Source organism: Paramacrobiotus metropolitanus, unplaced genomic scaffold (assembly GCF_019649055.1).
Source record: "Paramacrobiotus metropolitanus isolate TYO unplaced genomic scaffold, Prichtersi_v1.0 Parri_scaffold0000014, whole genome shotgun sequence".
Lineage (NCBI taxonomy): Eukaryota > Metazoa > Tardigrada > Eutardigrada > Parachela > Macrobiotidae > Paramacrobiotus > Paramacrobiotus metropolitanus.
The window spans coordinates 253,724-277,630 of NW_026570234.1; the positions used below are offsets into that span (position 1 = coordinate 253,724).

The following is a 23,907-nucleotide window of genomic DNA, read 5'->3' on the forward strand; positions in this document are numbered from 1 at the left end:
CATGCCTTTTTTAACCACCTCGTTTTTGATATTTCAGTGCTCACGTTGTTTTCCTGCTATTGATTTTTTGTTAAAAAAATTTTTAGCGATAGAAAATTTTGCTTAAAGTATACATTTTAGTCTAGACTGCGCAGGCATATGTTGCATATTAGTGAATCTGTATATATTGTCCACATCATGCTTACAGATTACAGTTAGCCTTTACTACTGACTTTTGGAGCCGACAAAGGGAGCTCACTCATTGTCAGCTGGTGGGGAAGTTGTTATTATACAGTGGCGGCAGGGGTGACACATATAGAGTAGCTGGCTATACCTGGTACCGTACCAACGCGAAAATAAGCGGACCTCTTTCTGAGCAAGAATCTTCCCGTTACGTGCGCCGAAGAACTTGTTTACGTTGCTGATCAAAGTTATTAATTTTATTTCAATCTATCTATAACCAGAGAGCTGGGTACGAAACAATTTTTACAAACTGCATAACACCGTTAACAACAATGCACTGCTTAACACACACATTTTAGAAAATAGATTACCTAATTACAGCCGTTCACCATTAGTACGAACTGCCGGGCATCGTAAAATGGCTAGAAAAAGTTCGTTTTTTCTTTTTTTCTGCTTAAAAAAGACCATTCGACTCAAGTCTCAAGCATACGTAAACCGATCGTCAAATCCCGTTTGTTAGCGAATAACCCATATGGAAAAGGTCACACCACATGCAAGTTGATGTGACCTTCGCAGACTACCGAAACGGCCTGGTTAATTTCGAAAACTGCCGCGACGAATTTTAAATTATAAAGTCAAATTAATAAGTAGCACCACAACATAACATCATATTCATGGGATCGTTAGTGGTTTTTGTATGTAACTGCCGACACTACTGCCTGCGGCGTCGATCTAAACGCAGTTCATGAATGTGAACATTCAGGTGTTTTCACTGCGTACCTTTCTCGTGCGATTCTGCAGTTAGATCGTGCACTATTCGTTGGGCGTGAACAATTAATACATTAACCAACGACCTAAATTATAACAGTGATTAAATTGATTGCTATAAAGAAACAATGGATCCCTAAAAATATTCGCCAGATTAGCATAATCGATCACACAAAATCACAAACAAAAGATCTAAAACCATTATCACGAGTACTTCTATTAAACGAAAGGTGAAAACCGGCAATGACACACCCACGAAAAAGCATATCTTCATATACAACTTATTCAACAGAACTGAAAGCCAACAATTTGTTTTCCTGATCAGTATGATAAGCCGAAAAAATATGCTCTACTAAATTTCCGCGATCGATGGTTTTATTGCAGAACTGACATCTACCCGCCGATAAGCTGATTGGTTCGTCCTCTTCTCCCAATTCGGCGCCAACGTTCAGCTCCTTCTTCATGATCCTGTAAATACACACAACAATCTTTATGAGGGAATCACATCGCAAGTTTATCGCTGCCGTAACTCACTTCATTGCATCCCGATGCAACATCACCATCTGATCGTACAACTTAATGCTTTTCTCCATTGAAGATGGCTCTGCAGATCGGCAAATGGGCATCAGGAAATTTAGTTCAGCTGCGAGCCGCTCTTTATCGTACAAAACTGGTGACCAACTGAAAGTGCTCCAAAAACCACGGTTCGGGCGTAGCATTCGCGGCTTGCTAGCCATACTAGAACAAAATTCCAAAATATTCTACTATGTTCTTATACACCTTGTTTCGAAGAACCAGTAATGACCGTTTTTCGAAGAACGAAGAACCAACCGAACGAACCTCGTTTTTCGAAGAACCAGTAATGACCGTTTCCCGCAATACCCTTATTTTGTTGAATCTTTTGCCTTTTTCTTGTAACCGTAAGTTATTTACTCTCAAGTTTTACCTAATCAACAGGTTCAGACATTCGTGCTGCAACTCATCGAAGTTGCGTACCGCATGGATGTTCCCTTGCATAATGCAAAGCATTTGATTCAGTTTTCTTCGCAAAGCATCAGCCTGTGAAAACATTACGAAATTTTAATTTCTCAACACAAATTTCAATTCAGACTCATCATATCCATACTTTATCAATATCCTCTTCGGATATGTACCCGTCAAAGACCAAATTAACTTCCCCTTCGGGATAAAAACTCTCAGTGGAATCAGCCAATGGACCCAGTCCAGTCAACAAGCCAACGTGTTCATCTTCTTTTGTCCTACAACGATAACCCAATGTCCTGAAATACTCGCGACAAAAAACCAGAAAATATATCAAAGCTCCTACGCCGTCCGCGCAAGATTCAACTTACACTATCTCAGCAACCGGTGAGAATGCCAGCGCGATCACTCCCAGCAGGCCCGGTTGCGTTGGAAGCTGACTCGTAAAGAGGCCCTTCAGAACGTCGTCAGTGTGCGAAGGATGTTGCATCAATGCGGCCACCACAGGTCGGTACGGCCACCCGCCATCCTGGGGATACTTTTCATAAGCAATGCTGTTTAAGCTCGTGTTGTTAACACTCGCAATTCTGAAATTATCACCGAACTTCGTAATCTGCTGCTAATAACTACAAACATGTCTTCCGGAATTTTACTTTTGGTCCTTCATGATAGTGACACGGCGAGATCGTGCTGGGAACTCAACCGGACCGACGGTTATCTACAAATTTCCGCGATATAGTTGTATTACAATCGTAACTGTTCAAGTAGATGAAACATACACATTTCCCGGCTACAGGTGGTGTGTCGTTCTTTAGATCCAGATCCGGAACAAATTCAGCTCCTGCGAGCATGTCAGTGTTCCCGGATTCCAGTTGCTTATGATGATTCTACGCGCCGGTTGCAATAACACCCATTCAGCATATACATCGCTACATGCTTCCATAAGATTACTGCACCTCAGAAATCCACGATTCCTTTCCTTTGAATGCACACCCCAGTCGTATCAGCTCTTCGCCAACACTTATGTCCACATCAGGCACCAAAGGACATTTCCAGAAAAGTTGACCTCGCACGATGCCATCCGTTACGGAAAACACCTAACGATTAATCATGTTTGTTGCTTCCTGCTCACTGTCACTTCTGTTATAACAAATAAAAATAACACACAATTCTCAAGCAACACATTAGAAGAATTAAAGAAATCAGTCACTCGTATTTTAAGCCAAACTATTTCTTCTCAAGCTGGTGCGGGGACCACCTTGACGCGTCATATTATATAGAACAAAGCTTTCTGCAGGATACACGATACAGTATATGCACTTTATAAAACGATTTAAACTTCGCAAAAATAAACCATCCTTAAATATTTCGTACTACAAAATCTCCAAAATCAAAGCCGTGGAGTGCGCATTAAAGGAACCAGAATCGAAGCAAAGGTGCAACACGTACTTCCAAATATACTTCGCTTTCTTCACCACACAGCAGATCCTGCATATAGCTCACGGTCAACCGCCTTTGACTTCTTGAGAAGCGAAGTCCAACAAATATAAATTCAAAGCTACTGCGAGGTATGTCCTTGAGCGAATCAGGCAGATAATATAACGACGAGGCTGAGATCAGGTCATATTCACCCAAGTCCACCAGTAATACCTGCAATAAAGAAAATTACGCAGAAGTTCCCAAAACACAATCGAAGTAACAAAAATACCGTCACACATCCGTTGTTGACTGGAGACACCACCAAGCAACGCGTATAGAACACATTACCATCTTCGTCTTCACTTTTCGCCATAAATGCCTCTCCAATTCTGATGTATCTAAGTTCAATAGGGAACATCTATACAACAAACTCACGGTTATGCAAATCAGTCCTCTGCATTCAATGTGCTCATAAACTACCTAACACTCTAACCTTTCTTTTGGCAAATGCTTTCATTCTTTCCTCCAAGTTTAACTGTTGCTGAACTATGTCGCTCCTCGTGCAGGTCACAAAAAATTTGTCCACACTGACGATCTGAAATTTGAATATTATGGCATAATTAAAATAAAAGTTGCAGCATAAATTTTTTTTAAAAATCGCGCAGAAACGGAAACACAAGAACATACATCCTGAAGTACAACAGGTATTTTCTGCCCAGTCTGAAAAATTACGGAACAGGGAGGAATTCCTTTCCTTGGGTTTCGACACTCTCCTTTATTTTCAATGGAAAATCTAAGACGACATGTATTGTTCAGCTTTGCAGCAGATAACCCCGGCCAACTGAACTTATTACCCACCGAAATCCAGCGCGACTGGTATTATCAGTACCGTCAATTTGTTGATTTACTTCTGATGACCGCTGGCGTTCCGGTAAAGTGAGCTTTCCATGAGAGTTCCTGACAAAATTTCAAAGTGGTGCTAGGTTTCATTAGAATGATGATGCAAGAGCCTCACATTGTCATTTTCAGTATGGCGCCCAGCTCAGGATGAATGTCACCGGATGGACGTCGTGTAGAACGATCAAAACAAACAAAAGTCCTAAATCACCAAATCATAACAACATTCCATAAGTTGGCTATCATGTTATCACCAATACAGTGCCGCATTACTCAAAACTGCCGTAAACAATTTTTGGTTGAATAGTGCCGCTTTCTGAGCTGTCCCTCAAAATGGCTTTCAGATCGTCATCGTATAACGGGCTCCGTACTGCTGTTTGATGACCAAAATTTGGAATCTGTTAAATTTTAAAGCAGAGGGTGCGCAAAAGATGAAAGTTTTGAGATGATATCTGTGATTAATAAATATGTGATTTAGAAAACAGAAACTGCGGTATTGAAAACAGTACTAACCACCAAAGTGCTCATAGGATCATATCCAGCAAGGACTTGTTCCATTTTTGCATCAATATATGAAGCAATATTCACCATCACATTCGGATAAAAAGCACCAGCAAATAACAACTGTAAAACGAAAGGGACACTTTCCCGAAAGCGAAGCGAACCACCAGTAACATAATGTAAAGGCGTAATGAAGATACCTTACCGGTATAATCACTTCTCTGGGAGCTCTCATGCTAGACGGATGGTCGGCGTAGATACCTTTTCGCTGGAGTCTTCCACAGAGTTCTTGTTTAAGGGCATAGAGCTGAAATTGATGATGACGAAATATTTTCTTACCGGAAGAAAGCTCAATGTGTTTCAAACCTCTTTCATTCGGGAAAGATCAATCAAGGTTGCATCCGTGAATCTTGATCGGTCAATATGTGATTTCAGGTTATCCCTTTCCGCTTCCCATAATTCATAGGCATACACAATGGCAAGCGCATCACAATGAGCACCGCGGTAATAGTGCCGTTCCATTGCGCGATACCGGTCGGCAGGCGACAACCTAGTCCTACTTAGGACTGCTTCCACGGTCATTCCAGCAGCTGAATCATAATTATGTTATGACGCGCACCATTCTTCCTATGAGAATTAAAAATTTGAATATGCCATACCGATTATGGAACCTTCATATGCATATCCAAACATGGCGCATAAGAACATAAACTTCGCAACTCGCACATCCAACGGGAAAGACGCCAGTAGAAACCCCATTGCCGTTAAATCGCCGTCCTGGTAGCACGGCTGGCCTAAAACCACTCGCTTTCTTTCGCCAGCTCTACCAATCAGTTGAAGACCACAACAGTTAATTCCAGAGTACTGACTGACCTTTATAAGTAACCGTTAATGCGCCAATCTGCAAAATCAACAGTTTCAGGGAAAAACTGCAAAAAACGAGCTGTATTTTACAGTAAATCTATTAAATTACCCATATAAATATTAAAAATTTTACGGTGCAAAGTAAAAATGGTTTGAAGAGAGAATAAAATCAACAGCGATTTAACTTACACTTTTCAGGTTAATAACCGCAATTTCAATATCGTTCTGGAGCGGAGGATCCAATAAGAGCACCAAAAGTTCAGCCGGTGGAACCGGTACACCCAGCTGCTTGATACGTAGTACGGCATTCTCTTTCGGGGCTTCCTGCAGTAAAAACATTTACAACTCGTTAACCTGTTCTGCAAAGTTATCATACCAAGATTTCCGGTTTCGGATACTGAGGTAAGCTTTGCCGAAATTTTCTTGGAACGAAGAAATACACAACTCCGGGTCTGTTGCGTCCGACCCTTCCTAAAGCAACAGCAATATAATTCTGATCTACCATCCACAGCATAGAAGAGAATCCGCACCCCTAACCTTCCACAGATTTAATTAGGTTTTTTTAAAAAAATTTGTCCGACCTTTACGCTGGGACGAACTGGATAAGGATGCCCACTGAAGCACCAACTGCGGCATCTTGGTACATGGATTCAACTTCATTGACTTCGTCAAACAAAAGTCGAAAACTGGAAAAAAAACAAATGCCAAAAACGTTAGACGGAAATTAAACTCCGGGGCTTACCGTAATTAACATAAGGCAGCGTTATAGAACTTTCAGCAATGTTTGTTGATAAGATAATTCGCCGTGAACCACTTTTAGGGAAATCGTGCGCCACCCGGAACTGCTCTTCTTTGTTTATAGTTGAATGAAGGATGCATACTTCCAGCGACTGACTTCTGTGAATAACCGGGATTCTGACTCTCAGCCCTGAACAATAAGATACTGCACGAAAGAAGCACAAAGATGGACGTACCCTTTTCTTTTGAGCAAAGCCTCCATTTCTATGATGTACTCCAGACCTGCCAGTTTGTACAAACGTTATTATTTTCTGAATATTCGACTCACACCAGTTCAAGGGTGTACACTGTACACCAGCACAGTACCAGGAAGAAACATGAGAACAGATTCGCCAAATTCAACCGCACTCGAACCAGGAAGTGGAATTAAATGGTCGATTGTATGGCAGGCCAACTCCAGCAATTTTGAAGACAATCGAGGATGATTTAGTTCAAAACCCTGTAACGGTACAAGTTTAACATTATGCAAAGGTATACTAACCCTGCAACGTCCTGGCGATGCAGACGAAAAATGACAAACAAATTGTTTACATAATATTGTACATGTAAATAATGCCGCTCTGATCAGTACACACAAATAAGGATAACTTGTCGCATTTCACAGTTAACTTCGTATCCTATTACATTTCACTGGATGCGTTGGACGTTGACCAGCGGGCATTACTGATGCAACATTTATAGCAAAAGAGCAATAGTAGCAACCGTATACCGATGTGTCGTATTCTACGGCGAATTCCTCCAAGTGCAACTCCTTGATGGGGAAATGCTCGATTCGTAAGTCAACGTTTCCAACTTCTTCTATTTCGCGTTCAGGACTTGATGTGGTTTTCTCCTTGAAGTATTCGCTCATTTTTTGAACTTCCAGTGTAGCGGACATGAGAATGGCCTAAACAATTGTAATTATTTCCTGACGAGACGGCACTGCACCTGCAGTCCGAAATAACCTTACCTGTACATTTGGAGAATTTTCGCGCATCATCTGTCGCACTAGCATCAGTGCCAAGTCGGTGTCCTGATCCCGCTCATGAACCTAAGTCAAGGTTGGCTCAAAAATTTCCAAAATTTATGGAGGTTACCATAACATATACACCCACGAAAACAGAGCGCGCATTACGGAAAACACGACCCACAACATAAATAACTGAATAAATTTAGAGATGCATTAGATAAGCAGATCATAAGTATACTAGATACGACACTGGCGGCAAAGGGTACAACGTAATTAAAAATCGATGTGCTTATCCCTATAATAACCCAAACAACCGCACCTCGTCCAAGAATACATGCGTGTACATATTCAGATTCTTCATGGATATGATTTTCTCTAGGAAAACCCCAGTAGTGCAGTAAGTCAGCCTTGTGGACTGTGTAGTCTGTCTATCCAAGCCAACCTACGACGGAAATATATTCAGAAACAAATGTCAGCGCTGAAAATCTCCTTTTTTTACGTGATATCCAACAAGTTGTCCCAGTGTCCAGCCTCTCTCAAAGCAAACTCTTCTGGCAATACTGGTAGCAGCAATTCTTCGAGGTTGAGTTACAATGATGTTGCACGGTTTATTTGTGGCGGCACATTCGTCCAGAACCATGAGCGGTACCTGAGTAGTTTTACCGGTTCCGGTAGGGCCACAAATGACGACAACCCTTCGGCTACACAAATATCTCAACACCTGAAAAGGTATCACAAAGGTCAAACACTGCCAGCAGAATAATATTTTTCGCGTGACAACGTGCTATTCCAGCTGGCTGCTAACGAATGGGAAACGCAAGATATACCACAATAATTCAACTACACATATTAAACACGTTTAAAATGCACAAAACTTTTTTACCGCTGATGTAAAAATTAGTACATCTCGCGAAATATTACGATGTCAAACCTCGTCTTTTCGAGTATAAATCGGCAACTGTAGCACGTCATGGGGGATTTCCGAGGGATAAAACTGCTGAAAAACCACTGGATCCTTCTCCGGTTGACAGATAATGTTGATATCCGGTTTATGAGACAGCAGTAACTCTCGTTCGGTAGGTCTCGAAGTGAATACATCTTGCGAGGTTACAGTCGATGCAGATGTGACTGATGCCGCCTAAGCAGAAATACAAGTAAACGCTTTCAAAACACTAAAATTGTTGACAGATTATGCAATCAATGTCTTAAAATTAATCAAACTTCAAATAATGTGAATATAAAAAGAGGGCTGCTACTTCGGACACATTGGTCAAGTACGAACTTCTAAGCAGTAGTAACAAAGTGATGCGCTCAAAGTGTAAATACCACGACACGACACGTACATCATCCAGATCGGACATCAGTTGGGAGCGAAGGGTCAAGGACATGGACGGCAAACTGGCCTGGCTACCAAAGCGACCTCTTTCGTTTTTCGAGAAGACTTTGGCGTTTCGCATTTTCAGATAATCAGCCTGAGTAGCAGCGATACCCCTAAAGAAAAGATGTTTACCATAAACTGAATAAGGTGGTATGTAATACGAGTATTTAGAAAATGAAAAATTAATAAGGAATAAGAAAAACCAGTTATTACTGCCGATAAAATCCATCACGAAATGTGCATGCAGCATGTGCACCCAAAATAAATATCCTTTTACGTACACCCTTGAAAGCTTAAGAACTTACAACTTACCTAGGGTTTTTGTAACTCGGCAGGCGTTCTTCTGGTGAGTAAATGAGATCATTCCTCAGTTCTTTGCTTACGATGTCTTGATACAAAGCCTGCAGTTCTCTTTTTAACATCCAAATGGCGGTGGCCTGTTTTGGTCGGGTAACAGTGGCCGCGCCGGTTTTCGCTTTCTCGTTGGTTGACGCGTGACTGTCGTCATCTGGATCAGGCTCAGAATCGGAATCGTGATTTTTGACTCCACTGTCCGCTGTCATTTGGAAAATTCTATCATCTTTTAGGAATGTTTCGATATCCGAAAGCGGAAGAGTCACGCCGCAATACAAACCAAAGCGCTGAATGATCAGAGGCGAGACCTGACCACCACTGCCCAATAGTAAACTGATTATTTCGCGACGATGAGTGGTTTTCAGATTCGCACGGGAGATACTCTTTTCCGGATGCTCATAATCGAAAAGAACGGGTGCATTTTTTTCAAGGAATTCATCGACGTTGCAGTTCCAGTAATCAATCTTTGGTCGGGGAATTCCGAATGAACCATCGATATCCACGAAATCAGGTATGGCGTCTTCTGGCTCTTGAACCGCTTCGGACACCGCTGTCTGTGTCTGTCGCTGCTGACTTCGCAGAAGACGTTTGAAATACGTTTCCGACATTATGCCATAATGCGTAACACAAATTTATAGAAAATGTCGATAAAAAAGTGAATTCTGAACTCTGAAATAAACGTTTCTCGAGGCTAGCACGGAAATCAAAGCAAGGCACTAGAGGGTAGCACGTACGTACTTGCTTTGTTGCAGATTTAAATTCAACGGGCATCACGGCGAAGAAAACCACGTTCACAACAAGGTCGAAGTTGCGTTTGAAATGCAGCCCGTGGGTGGTTGCTCTTACTCTTATTTTGCGCTAACAAGCCATCTGGGAGACAGAATTCGGTTAAGTTTTTACAAAAATATTAAAGGTTACAAACTTGCAACTTGCCGACACAAGTTAGTAATTGTAAGTTATAATTAGCACTCGTATTTTAATTTTGTTAGCTTGTCTTCAGAAATGCGATAGCACAAGAACCGGGCGAGCTAGGAAGCCATATGGTATCCTATACGCAGCCTGGCAGCCTCGTCCTGTGTGGTCATTAGCAGTCCGCCACAAAATTTAAAATCCGTTACAAACTTACAGTTTTATACTTTTATGGCGCAAATAGAAAGTACATTTTATGGTAAACTGTACTTTGACTTTCTGTGGTACTACTGTAACATTACTTAATTTGCCAACCGTGGCACGGCGGCTTTTTTTCGGGACAGATGTGTCGTTTTTCCTCTATTTGGAATTCGAGACTGCTTCCTTGGTAGACAGTTCAGACATTCACTTTGTCCCAATCTTTTCGGTTATCTGTCGTTCCGGACCGGATCGCTCCGATCAGAGAGATAAGTTTCAGCGTACAGTATAAATGGCGCGAGCGTTTCCCAGCCCATGGAGTCATAATTGCAAAGGCTGTCCAGGGTCCTCATCCCGTCTTCGAGATCGCTGCGTTAGTATAATGTTCTGAGCTTGTGATCTTTGTGAAATTATGGATATCTACATTCACATAAAATGTAAAATAGTTTGCACTTTGCAGCGGTTTTTATGTCTGATGGAACAATACTCGTATAGTTTCCTGCCAAAGATTTTCTGACTTTGGTTATTAATCAGATGATCACATGTGACATGATTAAAGGGAAGACCATGTTTCGACGCTAAATATTTCAGCTACTGTGTGGCTTTTCCTCTAATCATTTGCCATGTAGCTAGCCCATGAGTTTGCCGGCGCCTTAAAATGTTGTCGTCCCAAGTCGAATCTGCGACCGTACGCCATACGGCATTTTACAAGATCTGTTCTGGGAACCGTCGGTTTTGACATATTCCAGTATTTTTTATTCATAAAAAAGAGCCAGTGACAACTCTACTAAACAATAAAAAAGGTAAAGCAAAAGTGTTTTCGCATATTTTTACATTACAGCCTCACGTATGTCTTTAGCTATTTCAGTTGCTGAATACTTGTACGTTGACAGCGTTTGACCTTTGAGGAGATCGATGTCCTATTTTTCCTTTCTCATATCATGTGGTCGCGGAATGCGTAGACTTCTTGTTAGATAGTGAACAGCGTTTGATCATGAAATTAATTTTGCTAGTCAGCGAAGGACAGATTACTGTATACTCGTCACTCGTGTATCCAGTACGACTGGCAAAGTAGTTTTTCTACTCTACCTTGCTAACCGTAAGATATAAATTATTTATATGTACAGATTTCTTCTTCAAAGAAAACTAAAAAGCCTGCAATACTAAAAAGCCTGCAGTACGAGCACTGAATACGGTACTCACCATTTCTCTGTTATACGAACACTATCTGCACAATACTTCCAAACATACGGGGGACAACACAGAAGCTATTAAATGGTAAGCTGCAACGTACTGCATCAGTTTGAACGATCAAATAACGATAAGATCGTCTTTATAAGAAGACGGCTAGTCTAAAGGGTTCGTTAATACGATTTTTATCAACAATTGTTGAAATTCAAAAATTTTGGGCTGATGAGGAATCGGTTATATTTATCATTAGTGTGGTCCGTATGCATTTGCTGTGCCCGAATTACACGAGATTTTTTGTCGGCATCTTCTGGCTGTTGCGTTGGATTACAACTGCAGAAGATCACATCATGATCACTATAGAACAATAATTTGATAACTACTTTACTGTACAAGTATACTTATCTTATCCGAAAAATTATGTTATATTTTAATTTCTCGTTGAGGAGCATCTTGCATTCATTTGTGTAGCAGATATCTTTACTTTCAGTTTAGCGAACTGCTTTCTCTGATTAAAGTCCCAGATCGTGAGAAAAATGACCGTCGTATTGAGCATATCTAGTTTGGCATTTTGTATGGCGATTATCCGCAGTGGATATTGCATTGTGGATATCAATGGTAAATTGTTTGAGACGCTTCCAAACTTTAGTTACCTATATTTTTAAGACACTCAGCGAAAGTTTGAAACATAGAATTATTGAAAATTATTTTGCATTTTTTTGCTGAGTCAAACATGCATCGGTCACGACGGAAAAGGGTTTTAGCCGTATTTTGGTGACACCATGAGGTGTAGTGACATACTACACGAAATTAAACAGTGATTATTGCAAAAAAAATTTCAGTTTACAGGGAGAAAAAATTTATTGTTCACGCCACATTTTTTATATTGAATTTTTGAAAAATTATTGAAATTTCGTTTATAGTTAGTGTAAGTTGTGGTATGAACAAATAGCAGCTATTCGTTGCCGTTGACAAAAATGAACATAACTACAGGAAAGTCCGTTGACAACAACGAGGCTGCTGTCGAACTAACCCGATCAAGAATTACGACGGAAAAGCGACTGCGATCTTATTTATTTGAACATTATGATCGGAAAGTGCGACCATCAGGGAACAAAACCGACACTGTGTCGGTGTATGTGTCGATGATGCTGTTGCACATCGAAGGGATCGTAAGTGTGACTGGTGTCGAAATTAAACGATTTTATTAGGAAATCAAATTAGTGATGCTACGGAATTTATTTGCTTTTTGAAACCAGAACGAGCAGCGTCAAGTACTGAGGGTTCATACATGGACCAGCTTCCGATGGAACGATGTTCGTTTAGTATGGGATTCTTCGGAGTATGCAAATATCACCACATTGCACACCGCCGACGAAGAATTATGGCTTCCAGACATTACGCTCTATAACAAGTAAAATCTCCATCATACCGTCGCTTGTGAAGAAACACTGCAAAACTTGGATACAAGCAGTTAACAAAATTTGTATTAGCGACCCCCTTAATGTTTTTCATATAGCGCGGAAGGAAAGGATATTCATAACTTTGGCTCGACCACTATTATGGTCCAATCTAACGGCGACGTAGTATGGGTGCCTCCAGCTAGCTTCAGCGCACAGTGCAAGTACGCATTACTAATCTAGTATGGCGGAATTTTTCAGCGAAACGCCAGATCGTTTATTTAGCGACTTGTAAACTACAATTATTTTCTTTAAAGCATGAACTTTGACACCTGGCCAAGGGACAAGCATCGATGCCATCTTTTATTGGGTAAGATATCGGTATATAACAAAAGGTCAACTACAGTCTACAGAAACCAAAAACCGTAAATAACAACAAAGTAATTTACGGTTTTTGGTTTCTGTAGTCGCAAACCGTAGCATACCTACAAACAGTACACATTCAATTTGCTGTAAGTAAGATTATGTTGCAGCATTTTACGTACCTATGATGTACGACTACAATACTCGTACACACCTCGTTTTGATCATTAATATTTGTACAGTAATTTTTGTGTAGGATCGTGGACACAACACGGATTCGATCTGGACATTCAGTTAGATGATGCCGAAGCCGGCATAGGTACATTCCGGTTTTTGTTAGAGGCTGAACAGCCTGCACTAAGTGCACTTACACAGTCTGACGTACAAAAACAACAAAATAAAACCGAAGAAATTTTTCCAGATTTTGTTTTCTAATTTTCAGATACAAGGAATTTTGTGCAGAACGATCAGTGGTTACTTACAAATGTCTCCGCGACCCGGACCCAAGTTTTTTATCCGTGTTGCGTGGAGCCGTACGTTTCTGTATCGGTAAAACTGACATCATTTTGAAATTGACATCACTACACGCTAAAAAAGGGCAAACTTTCTATCATTGTAGCACAAGCGACCACAATATGAAACTTATCGGAGGAACACATAATATTAATTTGAGATACTAAATTTTCTGTTACAGTTCACTCTGCAACTTCGTCGCAATCCATCGCATTATTTTCATACCTTGGTCCTACCGGTTATAATTTTGCTTATCGCATCATGGTTCCTGTTCATCATCCCAGATTACCGATTTCGACTGTTGGTTGGTTTACTGGAAATTTTGGCACTAAGCGGGGAAAGTATATTTCTGTATTCTGTGGCACCTCCATCAACTGGAACTCCTCCAATTGGTAAACAAAATTTAACGCATACAACTGCAGCCAGTACACGTTGTATTATCAATATAGATATAATATTAATTTTTATACCTGTATTATCAATATAGATATAATATTAATTTAAGTGTACTTACAGTACAATGTTGTTCAAAGCGTGATGTTGTTTGAAGTACAGAGTACAAGATTATGTAAAGCAGTGCAGTTCTACAAAGTTTTGCTGTCAGTAACTTGACATAATTACTTACTACAATCTTATTGCAGTCCGTCTTGTGGCGTTTAGTATTGGATTCGTGTTATACGCTTTGGTGTTGTGCATGATTTTGGACGCCGTTAGACGCTGCTCAAAGCCATTACCAAAGTGGATCCAGGCAACTTTTAATCCCAAAATGGGTTTTATTCTCCTTCTTCCTTCCACCTCAACAGCGCCAGAGCAGTTTTCCGAAAACCGAGGAAAAGATGGGGATAAAGAATTTCTCACCGTTGATTTCGAAAGAGAGAACAACCCACAGCAGGAGCTGACCGGAAACGATATTGCATTACAGAGGTCATGGAAAATATTCACGGATATCTTGTCACGCATTTGCTTGCTACACTATGCTATTGGGAGCACAATCCTAATCATTTTCTTATGGTGAAATGTTGCATAAGAGAGCATAATTATTGGTGCAACCGCTGTCTTAAAATTTTGGTAGGGCAAAAGTGACGATGTACGTAGCCTCATATTACACTAATACCCAATACAAAATCGGCGTGTGCAAGCAGGAATAGCTGTGGAAATAGGTACATCTAATTAAAGACTGTTTCCGTTGTGTGGATGTAAGATACTCCTAGATCCTACACTAAAATTCCTGAAAATGTTTTAGTTACGCACACGGCGTTTTACTGTACGTTCAGCCCAACAAGCACATCTTATTAATCTGCAATAAATTCCGTTGCCGTTCACACACCAGCAGGCCTTACAACTGTCAAGGTTCTACTCGCTCCTTCAGCTTATCCATAGGTCTCGATAAGCATTACACCCGAAATACGTGACAATATAAGGGTTTGTTGAACAAAATCAACACCCAGCCCTATGTATAACGATTTTACGCATAACTGCACGAACCAGGTTTATAGCCTACTTATGCAAACGATCAAAAGATTTAATTTTATAAAGAGCTGCCAATAAGTCATTTTATTCGCGGTAACAAAACTTTACACGTTTGGATCGAAATGGACTTCTTCATGAACAGCGCCCGGGTATCGTGTGCACTTTTGCAAATGTTCTATCTTTCAGCGTTGCATCGTTTTCCTGAAGGGTTAGCATGCATGAATTCAGATTCCCTTAGCAGTAAACTGGATTTTTTACTGTCGCGCAGCAGTCTACCATTCGAATTTGAGCAGTTCCGAAATGACAACAGCTGCGAAATCTTTTTTTCCGAACAGAATTCTCACGGCCGGATTGTCTGTACGCAAAGCTCGTATAATGACGTTCGGGACGTTTTAATCCGTTACAAAAAAGATGAATCCTGCCCGCCTTTTCTGGAACTGGTCATTGACAACGGAGATAGTGGACGATACAGCGGGGAGTATAATGCGGCTCAGTTGGCCTTAAAAGACATTAACATGGCGCTGCTCCGTCCGGTAAAGACAATCTTAACCCGGCTGCTTATCCGCAATTTTTTCCGTGACCTGATCGCTGAAATCCATAGCGGAGCGCTGTCAGGACTGGAAGCACTGCAGATAATCAAAATGGAAAATATATTTTCTCTGAAAATGGACTGGGATTGGCTGCCGACCAACTTAAACAACACACTGGATAGTGTCGTAATGCGCGATGTGACCTTTATTACGGTTAATCCGGTTACTTTTAAGAGACTTTTGATTAGTCCTCGAAAGCCCTGCCTGTCTTTGGATAATGTAGTTTTTCCTTGTTCCTGCTCCCATAACTGGACACTTGATCTGGTGCAGAAAGACTTCCGCTACGCGAAACCATTCATAACGTTTTCGAAATTTGACTCTGGCGCAACAAGTGGCCCGTTCGATAGTGCATATCTTCAGTGCGGTTTCACAAATAGAAGTAACTCGACCCAGAAATGTATCGACCTGAGATTTCCATACAGTACGATGCCACTGGAAGACTTTCTGGAAAATTCCTGTATTAGCACTAATTCCACCATTATTCAAGATACAAAACTAATCAATTCTAGCCGTGGAGAAAGCACAGTTCAGAGCGACATGCTACTGTTGAAAGCACCTCGCCGGTCGTCTGCGACGGCAAAAGCAAATCCAGGTATACTGTCGAGAATCATTGGGAGTGCTATTTTATTTTCATATTGTCTCCTGCAAGAACTGCGTTCATAGACCCAGGAAACAGTATCAAATTTATGACTAGTTAAATTCCCTATCGGTACGAGGGAATTCCGTCGTATGAATGTGTGCTGATATGAGTTAAAATTGCCAATAAATAAATAATTATATTGACTGAAAAATATTCCCTTTATAGATAGAAATCGACTTGACCGTGGCTGTGCTGACTTATATGGCCATTTACGTGTTTATAACCAAATCGGACGCAGAAAATTAACGCACTCACCGAGTTACAATTCTGCAGTTCTTACGACAGTCAAAAACGAATTTATAACTGCAATTACAAGTCGTAACAATGTCTGCCACGTAAATTAATGGAGAATCCACCACTCGAAACAAAATCAACAACAAATAAAATGAACATTTTAAAACAAAAAATAAATTCGCAACTGTAGAGCAGTAGGTTAGCAGGCAGGAAATAAAAATCCGTATAGTTGGCAAAGCGCATGTAATCAGCTTAGCAGTTGTAAGACGCGCACGTTCGATTGGGGACTGACCAATCCGTAAATGTCACCCGGCTGTCAAAGTCGGCCCAAACACAAACAAATTTGAATTTTTAGACAGACAAATAATTGGACAAATACTACTTACCACAAAGGTTATCAACGTTCTCCGAATATCCAATCTTCGAAGAGATTTTAAATTCTTCATCAAATTCACCGGCATGCTCTTGATTCGGTTAAAGCTGAAATCCATTGCAAAAACTGTATCAGATCATACGGTCGTACAGAATTTATTAACTGTTACGGAGAAGATACTGTACTGGTTCAAACTTTAAACATCAAATTGCCAGAAATTGCTGTATTTTTGGGGTCCCAACATATTATATGACTGCATTAATACAGGTTTTAAGTGCTGCGTTTCTTTTACAAATTTTTACTGTACTTCTCCTTTTGCAGTTTTCGGAAAACTGCAGAAGCGAGAACGGTATTTGAATACCTTAACATGGATTTCTTAAAAAAATTCGTACAACAGGCATAGAGAAAATATATACAAACACGCACCTCACGTTCAGCACTTCCAGTTCCTTAAGATTGTCGAGAAGACCATCAGGTATATATTCTAGCCCGTTGTTGGATAAATCCAGGCTGGTTAAGAAATCCAGTCCCTTAAAGCTATCCCCTGACAAGTATTTCAGCCCATTACCGGAAAGGACAAGTTTCTCCAGTTGAGTCAAGTTGGCGAATGTGTTGCCGGGAATGTCGATAATCCAGTTGCGATGCAGATTCAGAAACTTCAAATCTTTAAACTCGCTGATCAGATCTCGTGGAAGGTAACGGATGACATTCTGAGATAAATCCAGTTCCTAGGGGGCACAGAAATACGTCAATCAAATTCATCGTCTAGAGGAGTACATATTTTGGGTTTGTTTCACACATATGTACTAGTACATAACATTCGATCGCTTTTTTTTAAACTTTAAACTGAATCTGACAGCACAACCTTTCAGCAGTGGCTTGCGATCGCGAGTCCAACAAAATATGCACTTTAACTTTTATAATTGCGTACTGATAAAAAGATCACGAGCTGAGAAATTAACTGTTAAAAATTTAGCTGCTGCAGCTTTCAAACGCACCTCCAAAACTTTAAGTCCTTTAAACATGTCAGCCGACAAGTCTCGCAGCGCATTTCTCCCCTAAAAAATAAGAATGTTGCCATTAGAACTAATCTGAATAAACACAAAGTGCGGGTACCGTTGATAAGCAAACAGTATTATGGGATAATTGCACTTAAAGGTACACTACACTTGCAGTGCAACACACAAGTAAAAGTATTGTATCGGGGGTTAGTTAAGGTCACAAACAAGACCACTATGCCCGTATGCCGTACCCATATTACCTACATTTATCATCTTACAATGTAGCGTAAATTGCTTTTTCATCGTATCATTCTGCTTACGGTTAGTCAACCTTACAAGTTTCAAACTTTTCAGTTTAGCCAGCCCTTGAAATGTCAGAGGTGGAAGGTAATTCAGTTTATTATTGGTAAGATCCAGGCTTTCCAGTCGTTTCAGATTCTCGAAGTGGCTTGGCAGTACCGCAGTCAAGGCATTGTGAGAAAGGTTTAAATAAGTCAGCTCCGTCAGATTTGATAGTAACGTGGAGGGAATGTCACGTATTCCGTTTTTGCTGATGTTGAGCAGGCGTAATTTTGGAAACTCCACAGGGCGTGTTGCCGATGGGAAATTAATCATCACACGGAATAACATCAAACTCTGTATGTCTCGCAATATGGGAATCTCTTCCAGTGATTCCAAAGCAAAATTTTTCATTTGCGGGCTATCACTGTAAAAACGAACTTTAATTGCGTCATTCATCGCGCCGGATGTGATAATTTTCGGATAAACGGCATACCTGATAGAAATTTCCGAAACTGGACTGCTGACCAAACGTATTGCGGCTTGCAGGTCTGTCACATCTCGCACCGCTCTGCATGATATTGCTATCCCTTCAGCCGCAGTCGCACCTTTTATTATTGATTAAATTATTATTCAAATCTCTTTTGAATTTTCTAGCGAGGAGCATACAGTTGGAGCAATGCTAGTGGGGTCTTCGTGATGCTTAAATAATATTTTTATTACTATAACATTTAATTAGTGTAGATCTGCTGGAAGCATATTGATGTGTGCACTGGCTGTTGCCAAATAAAACGTTTACGAGTAGGTAATTTCAATGCAAAGCACATCATTTGTTCAACTTACGAATAAAAACATTTTGCACATAATTATTGCAATATTACCACATTTGCAAACTGTCTTAGTATTCAGATTGATTATTCGCACACATAATATGCGTCGTATTATTAAAAGAATCAAACTTAGCCTGTAGAGCTGGATGAGACAGCCATACTTACAAGAACACGCCGGAGCTAGGGAAGCCGCCGGTGGGCATAGATCCGCGAAACTTTGGGCAGAATAAATCAGCACCAAAATGAAAGGAAAGACTACGCAATGGTTGTAATCCATTAATGCTGCCTTAAGCAAACGAAAATAAAATCAGCGGGCAATATCAACAATTAATGTGCACCCAAAACTCAATCTGCTCTGAAGTAAAGTAAAAACACGCTGGGCACTGAACGATTGACCAGAGCCAACAATAATGTTATATGCCATAGAAAGCATGAGCATCCTTGGCCGTAAAACAATTTGCCACTGACAATTGGTTACATTCGAACGAAACAAAAATCCAGCGGAAAATCCGGTAGATCAACACCTTTCGACACCACTAATCGCCTTTACTGTATTTCAATTTGTTGTCAGTCGAACAAGTGCACAATACCACGGTGCAATGAGGAAATTGTTGACAATTTCATGGAGATGATTTGATGAAACTCGACTGAAATACTAAGTCGTCTGCCTTGACCTGCTCATTCCATTACAGCGTACTGATAGCCGGAACAATTTTTTTAATTTGATAGTTTCATTCTGATTTACACTCGGTGCATAAGCGCAACAGAACCGTTGTTTTCAATAAGCTTTGACTTCGCTGCAACAAAAGCGCTGGCAACAATAACAATAACTAATTTCGCTTCTTCTTTTTCAGAACAGCTTGTGCATCAGCGACTTCTTGTTCTTTTTGATACTGTTGTATCAAAGCCTCCTGTGTGGCCGGTAGACAAGGAGAATAACGGCAGTATTCCATAGTGAATTCACCTTTTCCTTGTGTGGCACCACGTAACTCAGAAGAATACCCAAACATTTCATTCAAAGGGATTTCCACAAATACGGAGAACCAATCATGTGCAGAATCAGTACCTATATAACAGGCGGCAAATTTTTCAAGTAACTTTCTTAGACACCAGGTACAAAATTCATACGCTGATTACTCATCTTTCATTTATTAAAAAATTTTTAATTTAATTAAAATGTATTTATGAAATTCTGTATCAAGTTACGGTGTCCTTTATTCGTTAATTATCTGTACATTCAGCAAATTTGAAAAGCCTTTACGCTGATGATAAAGCCGAAAAACAAAATCAGAACTTACTTAAACATCAACGTACAATTCGAAAAAAACATTCCTACCTGTCACCATTCCTTGACGCCGTTGCAACTGCGCTGTAACTTGTCCCTGAAACTCTATCGGCGCGTTGACCTCCACCGTCATAATGGGTTCTAAAATCTGCCATTTTCCTTGTTCATAACAATCCTCCATGGCACCCTGCGCCGCCAACATAAAGGCAATCTCATTGGAGTCAACGATATGGTGAGCTCCATCCTTCACTACAAACCGGATTCCAGATGCCTTTGCGCCCATCAACGGACCCTTTTCGCATGCATGCCTAAACCCCTTTTCAACAGCCGGGATGAACGGTTTCGGAAGATTTGTTCCCACTGTCAGATCCTTAAACAGTACTTCCAAATTTCTAGCCGGTTCCAACGGTTCCAGCGTTCCAATAACGCGGCCGTACTGTCCCGCACCACCACTCTGCCGCTTATGCAGATAGTCAAACTGCACAGGTGCCGTTAAAGTTTCTCGGAAAGCAACCTTCGGCTTGCCGAGAATCACCGGAGTATTGTATTCACGCTCCATGCGCTGGGCATAGATCTCCAAATGTAACTCGCCCATGCCTTGACAAATCATTTCCTTCATCTCCCCGTCATAATGAACGCGGAACGTGGGATCTTCTTTAGTGAAACGATTAATAGCTTTAGAGAAATTTTCCGTCACAGTAGAATCCTTCGCCGTCAGCGACATGCTAATCACAGGCTCTGGTATGTGCATCGACTCCATCGACACCCGGTAATCATGTTGCGTAACAAACGTGTCACCTGACGCACAATCCACACCGAACAACGCACAAATATCCCCGGCATACACTTCCGTCACGTCTTCCATATCGGCCGAATGCATGCGGACTAGACGGCCAACCTTGACTTTTTTCCCAGTACGGGCATTCCACACAAAATCGCCGCGCCGCATACAACCTTGATACACGCGGATGTAGGTTAACTGGCCATACCTGGTCACATCAATCTTAAAGGCCAGGCCGAGGAAAGGATGCAAGTCATCCCGTGCGGGATTCAAAGGAACATGCTCGGGTTCGGCACCCTTTGTGGTTTCCAAAAGGCCATAATTCTCCCGTTCCGCTGGGTTTGGTAGAAAATCTATTACGGCGTCCAACAATGGCTGTACACCCTTGTTTTTCAAGGCGGAGCCTGCATAAAATTTTCCTAGTTGAAGTCTGAATTATTAGTACTAGTCCAGACCAAATTTCACTGCCAGACAAGGAGCACTTAAAATAAACGTTCCAAGCCATAAATAATTACCGCAAAAGGTATAAACCGGTTATATAACTGTTTTTATTGTACTGGCATTTCACTGATTTCAGTAAAAAGTAACTGGAAATTAATAATTAACGACTTTTAAGGTTAGTTTTTTAATCTGCTACCTGTGCCTTAACCAAAAACATACCAACTAGCACTGGTGTAAACTCCCGTTTCAAACAAGCTCTTCGAATTCCGGCCATCAAATCTTGCACCGTAGGGGTTTTCTCTTCCAAGAACAAATTTCCCAAAGTTTCGTCCGCATTGCTGACGTGCTCGATAAGCTCCTGTCTACGATCTTTCACCTCGGCCAACATATCTTTCGGAATAGCATCATACCGCACCGTTTCGCCATTTTCACCATCAAAATAAATAGCGCGTTCGTTAATTAAATCCACTATACCGCTGAATTTACTTTCCAATCCAATTGGTAGCTGGATAAAAGCTGCGTTATGGTGCAATTTCTCACGCATGAGCATCAGAACCCTCTTCGGATCGGCAGAGAGCCGATCCAGTTTATTAATAAACCCAATTGTCGGAACATGGTACCGAGCCATCTGCCTGTTCACAGTGAGGGTCTGGCTTTGTACCCCACCGACAGCGCAGAGAACCAAAATTGCGCCATCCAAAACCCGCAAAGCGCGCTCCACCTCCACGGTAAAATCTACGTGCCCCGGCGTATCAATAAAATTTATGTTCTTCCCGTTCCACTCCGTATACGTCGCGGCGGATTTGATGGTGATTCCGCGCTGACGCTCTAATTCCATGGAGTCCATTACTGCTCCAACTTGATCTTTGCCTTTCACTTCATGCATCTCCTCTATGCGTCCAGTGTAGTACAGGATCCGTTCTGACAAGGTGGTTTTCCCACTGTCGATATGGGCGCTAATTCCCATATTTCGGATCTTTTCTACTTCCTTATGGATGACGATAGCTTTTTTGCTAGCATAGCGTTGCCTGATGCTGAAGGGAGCTTGCTTTCGCAGAGCTACAAAGCTCCTAGATCCCAAGAACGCCAGCGGGTGCATGGCAAAACATTCACCGGATTTGAAAACAAAAACTGCAATCGCAAAGCGATACGACTCCTACGGCTCACAACGTCATACAATTCATGTGAGACGGTAAAACATGAATAGTTCCTGATCGAACTAAATGGTGTATCACTGCATGGCAATTTATGCTTATTTAGCTAACAATTTAAAATTAACAATACAGTAGAATCTAGATGATGGAAATCAGGCTTCCAAAACTTTTTCAAATTTTTCAATTTTTATGATGGTCATGTGAAGTCCTCCCGAGAGGAGGCTGGCTTGACTCTAATTTCGTCGATTCCGTCACGGTATGGACCGAGAGTCAGAAGCCGGCGGTCTGTACCGGACCGGTACAAAATCCACCACCATATGACCTATGCGTGCTTGACATCGGAAATTTAAATGTGAATTACATACCACAGTGGGCGGTTCCAATGGTGACTCATCTTAAAACCGTCGTAGCAGTGACAACCGGTTTGTAGTTCAGAGCGATATTACGGCATCGTTCTAGACATTTCCATCGGTTTCCATTCATTTCTTTTTGCGTAACTTTACGTCTGCCTGGACGCGTGCCTGTGCTCTGATCCAATCCTGCTGGAGGGTTGGGATCTGAGTTATTCACTTAATTCGGTTCATTTTACGCACTTTGCGTCTCGCGCTCAGTAGCAGTGTTTACAGCTGTACACGTCTCGACATCCATTGGAATTTGTGGTTTCTTGGTGTGTGTTGCATTCGGTTTTCGCAATCAGGTAATCAATGTTTTAAAAAAGTCATCCAAGTTATCACAATGTTCTTTTTTTGATAAAATTTATGTTTACATCCACTGATATCCGAAAGGTTCCAATTTACCACGGGAAAACTAAAATATAATATGAAATACTGGCACCTGCAGCAATATCGTAAAAACAAGTTCCTTATGAAAATTCAGCGACATGGAAACAGTAGCTTGTGGATCTTGAGCCACAAGGTTTCGTATTTTGTATTTCTTTGCTGAAAACTACATAAGGAATATTGTTGGACATATTGCTGGAAAGGCTCATTATGATGCTCCCAGTCCTACAACAGCGGTAGTGAAATCAAGATGATAAAGCACACCTCATTCCATTTGTAATATACATGAATTATACTGTTAAAAACATATTTTTTTGTCAGCAGAAACTTTGACAGAACTAAGATGAACACTCGGGTTTAGACTACGCTTAAAATTAAGATCAGTAATTCTGATAATCCTCTGATAAA

At 41.0% G+C, this 23,907-nt stretch overlaps 4 protein-coding genes across 4 annotated transcripts; 1 reads left to right on the plus strand and 3 right to left on the minus strand.

The window, feature by feature from the left end:
* Positions 1–963: 963 nt before the first annotated feature.
* LOC129584576 (probable ATP-dependent RNA helicase spindle-E) lies at positions 964–9,802 on the minus strand. The gene is made up of 33 exons (XM_055476797.1): positions 9,030–9,802; positions 8,683–8,830; positions 8,271–8,477; positions 7,839–8,060; positions 7,659–7,781; positions 7,340–7,420; positions 7,100–7,276; positions 6,697–6,829; positions 6,567–6,612; positions 6,335–6,489; positions 6,174–6,278; positions 5,969–6,063; positions 5,782–5,916; positions 5,602–5,629; positions 5,388–5,522; positions 5,095–5,318; positions 4,934–5,035; positions 4,741–4,851; positions 4,501–4,625; positions 4,346–4,429; positions 4,189–4,287; positions 4,018–4,123; positions 3,824–3,925; positions 3,620–3,748; positions 3,361–3,561; positions 2,868–3,008; positions 2,691–2,798; positions 2,565–2,629; positions 2,283–2,498; positions 2,057–2,189; positions 1,877–1,989; positions 1,465–1,668; positions 964–1,398 (listed from the first exon to the last, which is right to left on the minus strand). Exons 1-33 carry the CDS (start codon positions 9,677–9,679, stop codon positions 1,212–1,214), a joined length of 4,890 nt encoding a protein of 1,629 aa, XP_055332772.1. The 5' UTR covers positions 9,680–9,802; the 3' UTR covers positions 964–1,211.
* A 1,743-nt stretch (positions 9,803–11,545) lies between these two features.
* LOC129584656 (acetylcholine receptor subunit alpha-like 1) lies at positions 11,546–14,831 on the plus strand. The gene is made up of 9 exons (XM_055476917.1): positions 11,546–11,984; positions 12,360–12,538; positions 12,626–12,780; positions 12,886–12,990; positions 13,084–13,136; positions 13,386–13,448; positions 13,572–13,678; positions 13,824–14,034; positions 14,284–14,831. The coding sequence occupies exons 1-9, from the start codon at positions 11,903–11,905 to the stop codon at positions 14,655–14,657; spliced, it is 1,329 nt and encodes a 442-aa protein (XP_055332892.1). The 5' UTR covers positions 11,546–11,902; the 3' UTR covers positions 14,658–14,831.
* A 1,751-nt stretch (positions 14,832–16,582) lies between these two features.
* LOC129584659 (leucine-rich repeat-containing protein 15-like) lies at positions 16,583–19,542 on the minus strand. The gene is made up of 7 exons (XM_055476919.1): positions 19,225–19,542; positions 18,726–18,837; positions 18,287–18,656; positions 17,948–18,007; positions 17,376–17,677; positions 16,963–17,056; positions 16,583–16,889 (listed from the first exon to the last, which is right to left on the minus strand). Exons 1-7 carry the CDS (start codon positions 19,334–19,336, stop codon positions 16,824–16,826), a joined length of 1,116 nt encoding a protein of 371 aa, XP_055332894.1. The 5' UTR covers positions 19,337–19,542; the 3' UTR covers positions 16,583–16,823.
* A 199-nt stretch (positions 19,543–19,741) lies between these two features.
* LOC129584655 (elongation factor G, mitochondrial-like) lies at positions 19,742–22,882 on the minus strand. The gene is made up of 3 exons (XM_055476916.1): positions 21,786–22,882; positions 20,396–21,529; positions 19,742–20,125 (listed from the first exon to the last, which is right to left on the minus strand). The coding sequence occupies exons 1-3, from the start codon at positions 22,663–22,665 to the stop codon at positions 19,890–19,892; spliced, it is 2,250 nt and encodes a 749-aa protein (XP_055332891.1). The 5' UTR covers positions 22,666–22,882; the 3' UTR covers positions 19,742–19,889.
* Positions 22,883–23,907: the final 1,025 nt, after the last annotated feature.